At 60.1% G+C, this 10,541-nt stretch overlaps 1 protein-coding gene across 1 annotated transcript in view; it reads left to right on the top strand.

The window, feature by feature from the left end:
- NCS1 (neuronal calcium sensor 1) overlaps positions 1 to 10,541 on the top strand; it is a 30,073-nt gene that overhangs the window by 7,237 nt on the left and 12,295 nt on the right. Inside the window, exon 3 of the mRNA XM_005864114.1 lies at positions 5,185 to 5,209. Coding sequence (XP_005864176.1) covers positions 5,185 to 5,209 — 25 coding nt within the window. The remainder of the gene's footprint in view (positions 1 to 5,184; positions 5,210 to 10,541) is intronic.

Consider the following 10,541-nt stretch of genomic DNA (forward strand, 5'->3'; position numbering starts at 1 on the left):
CGGGGGGGGGGGGGGGGGGCAACTGGGGCTGGGGTGGAAGGAGGGGCAGGCGGCTTGGGGCGGAGGGTGCCTCGGGGCCCACCGCAGGGCCCCTCCCTCTGAAGCAGCTTGGCTACAAGAGCAGGGACATGACTAAACTAGGGTGCTGGCAGCTGCTGGGAGGGGAAGAGGTGGGAGGGGGAGATGCAGGTGGGAGGCTGGGGTGTGGTCAGGGTGTGGCTGGCAGCACCCTGGACAGGGGGGTGTTTCCCAGGCAGCCAGGCCGGTGGGACTGTCTGGTGGGGCAGGGAGAGGGGTGTCCACAGGAGGGGGGCCCAGGAGGAGGAGGGCTGGTCTGGGGAGGGCGTCGCTTTGGGCATGTGGAGTGCGGGGAACCCTGGGCCATCTGAGAGGAGCCTGGGGCGGAGGGGTACAGGGTGCACGTGCGGAGACTCAAGGACCCCAGTATTGGGAGTTTGAGCAAAGAGGCCTGGGGCCGGGGGAGCAGTGTCCGAGGGGCCCTGCCCTCGTGGAAGGGGGACAGTCCGTGGTCAGAGGTGTTCAGACTGAGGGAGTTAGTGACGGGGCTGCTGGTGGCCGGGCCCAAGTGGCCACTCCTCTCTCTCTGTTAATCGGACCCGAGCCCCCGTGCTGACCTGGAGCTGTGATGGGGGTTGGGGGGTACATGACGATGCTTGACCCTGGATGTAGTCTTTGTCCCTAGAGATGGGAACAGGGTCTGGCGTGGCCACAGGAGGGAGGCTGAAGCGGCGGAAAGTGCTCGAAGTCTGCCCTGGGTCCCCGGCAACCAGCCCCTCTGTGGGGGCACCAGCCCTGCTGTCTGTTCCCCGAGTTTGAGCTGAGCGTCACTCAGGAGAGAGCTGCTTTGCTCCGGGGAAATCAAAAGCAGACTCCACGTTTATCCTGAGCTCCGTGCTCCTTCCTGGCAGACGGGCTGCGGGGGAGGAGGAGGAGCGGGCATGGGCCTCAGGGGCTCCGGGGTGGGCACTGGGGGCGCGGGCCGGGCAGCAGGCCCTGGTTCTCTGGAAGTCAGTGGGAGGGGGTGGATGGATGCCCAGCCCTCGCTCCTCCGGGCTCTGTGCCCGCTCCCAGCTGGGAATTGTCTCTCCACCTCTCCAGAGCCCCTCCCATTGCCCTGCCTGGTAGGAGTTCATACCCCATCCTTCAGATGAGGACTCTGAGGCTCAGAGAGGTTAAGCAACTTGTTCAGAGTCACCCAGCCTACAAATAGCCAAGACAGGATGCCCACCCCGAGCCTCCCACGGTGCTGCCACGTGGAGCGGGGCCCGTCCACTAGAGGATGGCCCACATCCGGTTTAAATCCCAGTTTCCTAATGAGCTCAGGGCCTGGCCGGAGGCCGGAGGGTGCAGAGAAAGGCAGCTCGTGTTTGAAATTGGCCAGAGCCCGTCGTAACTGAGGGTGATCGTGTTGTGAGACGCGGGTGTTAGGGTGTGGCCCAGCCTGGCTGGTAGCTTGGTGACGGGGTGGGGGTCAACAAGGCTTTGCTCTCTGCCTCCTGAGAGCAGGACGCTGGCCCGGCTCCGAGGGTGACGCTAGGACCTGCCGGGAGTGGCTCGGCCTCTGGGGCTTAGCGTCCAGCTGGGACGATGAGGGCAAAAAGTGCTTCTAATGAGGACCTACTCGGTGCCAGACGTCGTGCACGCACTTTAGCGCACCCTCCTGTGATGCAGAGGCGGTTTGTTCGTTTGCAGATGAACAAACCACGGCTCAGCCCTGTGGGTCGGTACCCAAGGCCGCAGCCACAGTGCACCCTCCTGTGATGCAGAGGCGGTTTGTCCGTTCGCAGATGAACAAACCAAGGAAGGCTCAGCCCTGTGGGTCGGTACCCAAGGCCGCAGCCAGCCCTGTGGACCGCTCTGTTTACCCCTGTCCCCTCCCCACCTCACGCACCCAACCCCCAGGCAGTGCCCTGTCTGACCCCCGCGGTGGGCCTATGGGAAGACAGACTCTATGTAATTCAGTGATTCCCAAGCGTGACGGGCTTCAGAGGGGCCATAGGGTCAGGAGGGCTTCCTGGGAAAGGGACGCCGAGCGGGGACTGGGTGCCGCGTAGCTGCAGAGGGAACAGCAGGTACCAAGGCCTGGAGGTGGGATCGTTAGTGGAGCTTGAGGGGTTGCAGGGTTGGGGGTGGTCAGGGGACATGGGTGGGCGCTGGCTGCCCTGGGGATGGCCTGCCTTTCCGCCCGGCCCTGTGCCCTGAACCCTGAGCCTTGAGCATGGACCGCCCAGGGCAAATGCTGCCTGTTAATTTCACACATGGATGGAGACTTGGGTGCGGGGAGGGGGGGGGCAGTGAGGTTTAGCTGGGGAGCCTGAGCCTGGGAGTCTGGATGGAGGAGGGAGGCAGAGGGACCCCATCATTGTCCCTGGACCCCTCTTCCTTCCCAGTGCCTGTGGCGGTCGGCGTTGCTCAGGGTCAGCACCCTGGACAGGACCCCGGCCCTTCTGGTGCTGGGGATGGGGGCACACGGGTTGTGTGCTGATGAGAACAAACATCTCTTCCCCACTTTTCATTGGGAAAAATCAAGAGAAACATTGAAATAACAGTGCAGTGAGCGGCTGCGTATCCCTCAACTACGGAGGTCCCCACCTTTAGACCAGGGACACCTTCCCGCTCTGCCCTGGTGCCAACCATGTCCCCTGGGGGAGGAGGGAAGGCTGCTGGGTGACGGTGTGGGGTCAGGGGACCGGGAGGACTTCTGAGCTGGGCGATTCCTGGGAAGCTTTCTCTGCCCCTGGGAGGCCGCACCACCCAAGCCCTTGTCACCCAGCTCCTGATGTTTATGCCACATGATGCCAAGGTCACACAAGGTCACACGATCACTGGCTGACTCAAGTTGGAGGGGGGCACTTAATTGGGCATCCATGCTGGGCTCTGGAGGCCTAGTCCTGGCCCTGTCATTTCCTGGCCGGGTGACCCTGGGTGACTTCAGGCAAGTTAGCTGACCCATCTGAACCTCAGTCTCCTTATCAGGAAAATGGGATCATACCTTTTGTGCAGGTGAAGAGCACCAAGCAGTTTACTCTTTACAATATGCCCATTCTACAGATGAGGAAACTGAGGCTCAGAGAGGGGAAGTACTTTGTCCAAGGACACACAGCTCAAAAGTTGTGGAGGTGGATTTGAACCCAGATGGTCTAGTCTGACTCCAGAGTCCAGGCCCCTAAGCTCCTGGCTGTGCTGTGATGAGTCTCTTCTGTCTCTTTTGAGCCTTAGTCCCTCAGCCCTGCTGCCCTTCACTGCCGGGTGTGGGCGGCAGTCCAGCCCTGTTAGAACAGGGGCGCCTTCCCTCTCTGCCTGACCCCCTTCCCAGCCCCTATCCTCTGCCAAAACTTTCTTGGAAAATTGCTTTTTTTTTTTTAACCAGGTCTGCCATTCCAGGCCACCAGCATCTCCCGTCATTGCCTGACTCTCCCTGTATCAGTGGCCTCCTGGTGGCCAGGCCTCCGTCTCTGACTGTGCTTGTGGGAGGGGCGTGCTGATGAGGAGGGGCCTAGTGGAAGTTTCCAGGCTGTGGGTCAGGCGGCTGAGTTCAGACCCTCTCCTTACCACGGCACGTGCTGGCCCCTTTGTGCCTCAGTTTCCCTGTTTGGAGCCAGGCCAGAGTAATGCTCTCTTCCCTCATTCCCGCTTCTGTTATCAGGGCTGCCGAGCCACAGCACCAAGGCCCTGGGCACCCTGCACGGACCTGGGCTTGCAGTGGGCACTTGGGCCTTGGCACTTGTTGAAAGCGTGCGTTAAGCCGTTTGTGAAAGGTGGCCTCCAGTCTGGTCAGGGACACCCCCAGGGCCTCCTCTTCCCCTTCCCTGGGAAGGATTCCAGTTTCTTTACTCACCCGACCTCCACCTAACACCTGCCTTCCTGTCCATTTGCCCATGCCGTCATTCGTTAGTTCATGCATTCATTCACTCATTTATGCATTCATTCATTCACTCATGTGTCCACTTGTTCACTCATTCATTCATGCATTTATTCCTTTGTTCACAGTTCATTCATTCATTTGCTCATTCATGCAATCATTCACACATTCATTAATTCATTCACTCACACATTCATTCCACAGCCTGTATGGGGCACGTTCCCAGGCCCTCTGCCGGGATTCGGGAGCTTTCACACCTGTTTTGGTTGACTTCTCAGGACGGCTCCTGTGGCAGTCACTGTGGGATGTGTCCCTGTTCTTCCCACTTTGCAAACGAGGAAACGGAGGCCGGGAGCCGGCGCGGCTCTCCCGGGGTCAGCCTCTCGGAAAGTGGTTAGATCTTCTCATTCGGTGATTTTACAGAGAACGTTGGTTTGGTTCCAACGCGAACCGATTCAGTACTTTCCAGAAAAAACATTTCTTTTGTTTGTTTCACGGTTCAGTAAAGAATGACTATTTGGGCCCGGCGGGAGGTTCGGCCACTTGATTTGGCTCGTTGCAGCTTTCGGTTCACGGCGCCGTTCTCATCTCGCTGTGGAAGGACTCGGGGCTGACCACGGCGAGGGGCGGCAGGGACGGGCCGCGGGGGCAGGTGTTGGGCGCTGCTGGGCTGAGTGGGGGGGGCTCAGCCTCTCTGTTGTCCCCCCCCCATGCAGGCGGGGCAGCCGAGTGCCTGGGGAAGCCAGCACCTTCTCTGACTGTGCTGCCCCCGGGATTGAGAGATGGGAAGAATGTGTATTAGATGTCCACCCCGTGGGAAGAATGTATGTTACATGTTCACCCGGTGGGAAGAATGTATGTTACATGTTCACCCGGTGGGAAGAATGTATGTTACATGTCCACCCCGTGGGAAGAATGTATGTTACATGTTCACCCCGTGGGAAGAATGTATGTTACATGTTCACCCCGTGGGAAGAATGTATGTTACATGTTCACCCGGGCACGGCACCCCAGGAGGGCAGGGAGAAGCCACCCCTGGTCTAAGAGGCTGTTCTTGGCCGTCCTGCCAGCAGCCCAGGGGGACTGGGCCAGTGCTGGCCCCTGCTGTGCGGTCAGACACAGAGCTCCTGACTGGGTCTGTTCCCGGGGCGTGTCCTCGGTCAGAGCCCGCGGTGCCCCGACACGGGCAGACAGACTGTGGGGCGGGGCGGGGTGGGAGGGCAGGAAGGGGGCTCCCAGCGCCTGCCCATCCCCTGGGCACCTCCCTGAACTAAACGGCTCCTTCTCTGTTTCTCTTGCAGTCACCGAGAAGGAGGTCCAGCAGTGGTGAGTAGCTGCTCTTCCCCAAAATGTGGTGGGGGTGGGGGTGGGGTATCGGGGACAGCAGTCCCGTTGCCCAGGATGGGGGCACATGGAGGGGCCTCTGGGGGCGGCTCACCCACAAACCAGTCCAGGCAGCCTTTGCCCACGGCAGACTGACATGGGCCCAAACCAGCTGGGGGCGTGGGGATGGGTGTTGGTGACGCCGTGCCTTGTGTGACATCTGCAAGGACCACGGGGCCATGAAGGCTTAACTCAGGCCCTGCTCACCAAGAAGAGCGGTCGGGACCAGAAACCAGTGAGGGCTCAGGGTCCCAGGCCCAGCTTCGTGACTGTCTCATCCTGTAGCCGTGAGAAGCCTCTTCCCTTTTCTGGCTTCAGCTGTCCCTTCTGCAAGGTGATTGATTAGGTGGGGTCAAGGGTGGCCAACAGGCTTCCTCTCGGATGTCAGCTCTAATCAATCCGCAGTGGCTGCCTGCAGTGCCGCCTGGCCGAGGCTGTATGTCATGGAGCAAACGGAAGTGAGCGATTGATGAGCTCTGTCGTGGATTAGTGATGCCTGCCCTGGGCCGGGCAGAGGAGAGTGGCATGTTTTCAGTCATTGTGGGATGTGGAGCAGACAGGGTGAGCCTGAGTTGGGGGCATGGTTAGGAGAGCAAGGAGGTTAGCTCGCTGAGTTTGCAAACCTTCTAGTAAAGTTTGGTGGTTTAGGAATGGACTCCAGGGCCCGGCTGTGCTTTCCTATCCTAGGGACCTTGAAGGGTCCAACTCCCGAGCCTCGGTTCCCCCGTGTGTATGACGGGAATGGTGCCTGAGTTTGCAAACCTAGTAAAGTTTGGTGGTTTAGGAATGGACTCTAGGGCCCGGCCGTGCTTTCCTATCCTAGGGACCTTAAAGGATCCAACTCGCGAGCCTCGGTTCCCCCGTGTGTATGACGGGAATGGTGATGCACTGGGGGGACATTTCCTGTAAGGTCGTAGCACGGTGCCCACGAGAGGACAGACAGGGCCAGCGGTCTTCCCTCCGCTGTTCAGACCGGGAGCTGAGGCTAGAGATGCGTCCTTGTTCCTTTCATCCTCACGGCCACCCGCCCCATCGTGGCGTTTCCTAGATGAGGCCTCTGAGTCGCAGGTGTAGGGCCCACCTGAGCCCCCTGCGCCCTCCCCTGCTCACACCTGGGCCTCCCCCAGGAGAGGCAGGGAGCACAGTGGCCAGGTGGGCTGCAGAGTCCTGGTCCTGAGCCCCCACATCCTGGCTGAGTGGCCTTGGACAAGTTACGGGATCTCTCGGTGCCTCGGTTTCCCCAACTGAAAAGTGAAGGTAATAATAGTCAGACGTTAATGGAATATTGTGAGGAATAAGTGAGCTCATTTATCTAAAATGTTTGGAGCAGTCCTGAGATCGAGGGCCCCTCCTCACTATGCAGGGGGGGAAACTGAGGCCCATGCAGGTGGGGTGACTGTCGTTCGTTCATGAAGCTAACATGTGAGCTACATCCGGGCGAGGACTCGGCCATGGGAGAGTGTGTTCCCGGCACAGGGAGCAGCCGGGACAGGGGCTCGGGGGTGGGACAGGCCTGGCGTGTTTGAGGGGGGCCTGTCGGGAGCAGTTGTCGAGGCTCCCTCAGTAAAACTGGCACCCTAGGCCTCGTGACACCCAGTCCTGCCGCAGGGGAACTCTCTAAAGAGCTTATACAGAAGAGAGATGATCTTTTCTTTGCCAGAAAGTTCCATGGACCTCTAGTCACTGTCCTTCAGTTCATTATGGTGGTGCCTTCAGGGCTAGGAGAGAGTTGAACCCGTGCCTCCCTCTGGCCCTCAGGGCTCCCCGGTTCTATGCCTGCACCCTCTCCCCTGCTCCCCAGGCACCAGCCACAATGGCATCCTCACCCACGCTGAGCTCCTTCCTACCTCAGAGCTGCAACCTGCTGTTCCCTCTGCTGTTCCCTCTGCCCCCAGATCTTGGCATCTCCACCCTCATGTCACCTCCTCTGAGAGGTCAGCACTGACCACGGGGCCTGTGTCTCCGGCACCAGACAGGATCGTTTTGCTCTATGCCGACATTTAGTAGTTTTTTCCTCTTATATTTTCTGTTTTCCAGTGTTTATATAATGCTGTTGTTACCTTTATAGTAGCCAAATAGCTGGCAGTACTGCCACAGAACTAGTGGCTGGAGCAGGAGGAATCCTGCAGCCGCCTCAGCAGGGCCAGCTGTCCTCCTGGGCCGTGCTCACAGTTCACAGCCTCCGGCGCCCCCTGTGGGCCGGGCACTGTGCTGATGCTGAAATCAATGCGGCCAGAAAGGTCAGCCGGGGTGGGAACCTTTTCCCTGCCAACGGACATTCGGGTGTTTACAACATCGTTCGCGGGCCATGCAAAATGATCAGCTTAAAAATCAGCCTGCTCTATTTGGTCAAACATTTCATTAACTCACCCTAAGGCCTTGGCAGGGCCAGACCAAAGGATTCCGCAGGCCTTACACAGCCCACGGGCCAGATGATCCTCACCCCAGGTCTAGGGGAAGCCCCATTTCACAGATGAAGAAACTGAGGCTCAGAGGGGCGGAGACACGTGCCCCGGTCACACTGCTGTGTGTGTGTGTGTGTGTGTGGAGTCTGGGTCCAGCTCGCTCCTCCTCCAGGCTATGAGGGCTCAGACCTGCTGACTCTTGCTGTGGGAAACCCCACAAAGCCACAGGCAGGGTGCGCGGATGGGAGAGGAGAAAGGAGGCGGCACCACCCCCTGGGTGTGTTTGGAACCCTCCTCCAGGGTCCTCTGGAGTCAGGGCTCCAGGCAGCGCTGGGGGGCCTGCCAGGGGGAGGGAGCTGTTTGGAGAGAGAATACAGCGGTCCGGGGCCGGGATGCTGCAGTCCCCGCTGTGCGTGGCCGATGGCAGCTGGGGTCCGGCTCTCACGAACCCGGCCATCTATTCAGTCCCCACCGCTCCGCTGCGGAGAGCACAGCTGCACGGCAGAACCTCGGCACCGGGGCGATTGGCATGGAGGGCGGGGCGGGCTCGGAGCAAGACGGGTCCCAGAGAACAGTGTTCTGTGGGGACAGGGCCGTGAGTTCCAGAAAGTCCTGGCAGGCCGGGCCGATGGGGAACCGAGGCCGTGGCAGCGCCGGGGCCTCCTCAGGGCCCCCAGAGAACGAGGAGCTGAGCCGGAATCGGACCCGGGTGTCATGGAGAGTGTCCGTTCGCTCGTGCATTCACTGTCTTTCATTTGTTCATTCATTCATTTAGTCCATCATTTGTTTGTTGGGTGGTTTGTTCAGGAAATCTTTGCTGAGCACCTACTATGTGCCAAGCCAGTGCTGGGCTCTGAGGGCAGCAGGGACGGAGGGACACGAAGTGCCTGGAGTCCCCTGGGAGACACCGGCTGGCGCAGCGGGAACAGAAGGCGGTGGGAGGCCCCGGGGAGGAAGCCCAGCGTTGGGGCTGCTTTGTAAGCGGCTTCGTGTTGTGAAAAGCAGATTTCCTTTCCCTTTCCCTTTCCAAGAAGTGTGAGAATGCAGCTGTCGGATCTGGGGCTCTCTTGTTTCATCTCCATCCTGGGCTTCTCAGGAGTCAGCGGCGAGGAGGAGGGAAAGAGTGGGCCGAGCGGAGGAAATGCCGTGTGAAGGCCCTGGGCCATGAGGGTCTTAACTGTCCTCAGCCTCAGTTTCCCCATCTGTACAATAGGCACAGTGGTCCTCGCCTGCTGGGCTGGGGGACAGTTCGGTGGATTGTGCCTGGCAAGCACGTCGGCCTGAGCCCCACTCTCATAGGTGCCTGATGGTGGCTGTTATTCGGAATCACAGACCACGGCAAAGGCGGTCACTTGCGGTCGGCACCCCCAAGCCTGTGGGGGTCCCCAGAGACCAGCTAGTTCGAGGTTCTGCTGCCTGGGGACCTTTGGCAATGTCGAGGGCCTCGTTTGGTTGTCACGACTTGAGGGAGGGGTGCTCCTGGCATCTAGCAGGTGGAGGCCAGGATGCTGCTGACACCCCACAACACGCAGGACAGGCCCCGCCACCCAGGCCCAAACGTCAGCGGTGCTGGGTGGAGGGACCCTGGCCTAGGCTACACCACCTATTACACCGGAAGGGAGGTCAGGGGTCGTTGTGGGGAAGGGGTTGGCTCAGGGTCCCTCTCGCAGCGAGACAGCGAGATAGTGAGACAGGACGGGACAGGACCAGGTCTTCTGGGCTCTGGGCAGAGCAGCAGGCTTCCTGGCGGCTCCAAGTCTGTGGGAGGGAGGGCAGTGCGTGGAGGAGAGGGAGGAGGCCCGGGCCTGTTGGGACCTGAGGCCTGGGCCCAGGTGGGGAAGAAATTTCTGGGCATGAACTTTATTATGAGGCAGCAGCTCCCTCGGGTGCCCACAGTGGGGGGTGTGCCTGTGTGGGGTGTCCCGACTCAGCCAGCCAGTGGGGGATGGGCTGCCCCTCAGGATTGGACCTCGAGCGCCATGCAGTGCTGGCCTCGGAGCTGTGACGACTTGCAGTGTGGATTCGGGGCCTGGGGACACTGGGGTGCCTGGGACAGCGAGGCATGAGTCCCCCCCTCCCCCCCGCCTTCTGATGATGAACAGGGGGGTCATGCAATGTTGGGGTAGAGGGCGCTTTGCCTGTGTGTTGACACTGGGGTGGTGCAGCCCAGTTCCCAGAGGGGCGGGCGAGGTGGGAGCCTGGGAGGCAGCCCTGGGTCTGAGCCCTGATCTGCTGCTAACTTGCTGTGTGACCTTGGGCCAGTGTCTCTCCCTCTCGGGGCCCCAGCTCCCCATCAGTCCTTGGAGGTGGGGAGCACATCAGCAGCTCTCTAACCAGCTGCAGGGAGCTCTCGGTTCTGTCCAGGGACCCTGGCAGTTCTCTCTTTCTTTCCATTTATTTATCTCACTGAACACTTACTAAGCCCCATTGAATGCCCGGCCCCATCCTAGGCACTGGGGCACCGCAGTGTCAGGGAGCTCCCATTCAGTGGGGGACCCAGTCTGGAGGTGTGGTCTGTACTGTGCTAGGCACATACAAGGGAGTGGAGGAGCCATGTGGCCTCTGGGTGGCCAGGGAGGACTTCCTGGAGGAAGCGGCATCTAAGCTGGGACTTGGTGGAGAGTGGATTAACCCGATTAAGAGGAGGAAGATGTGCTTTGCAGGCAGAATGACCTGCAGGTACAAAGGTCTGGAGGCTGGACATGGCACGGCAAGTTCTAGAAAGTATCTGGGTATGAAATATGGGGCCAGTTGGAAAAAAGAGGCTGGGGCAACCCCTAATGGGCAGCGGCCTGGGGCCCTCAGAGACAGTGACAGCCTCTGCAGGGATAACCAGAAGGCCCCTGAAGACTCCCCACTGGGGCCACCTC

Source organism: Myotis brandtii, unplaced genomic scaffold (assembly GCF_000412655.1).
Source record: "Myotis brandtii unplaced genomic scaffold, ASM41265v1 scaffold1857, whole genome shotgun sequence".
NCBI classification, from domain to species: Eukaryota; Metazoa; Chordata; class Mammalia; order Chiroptera; family Vespertilionidae; genus Myotis; species Myotis brandtii.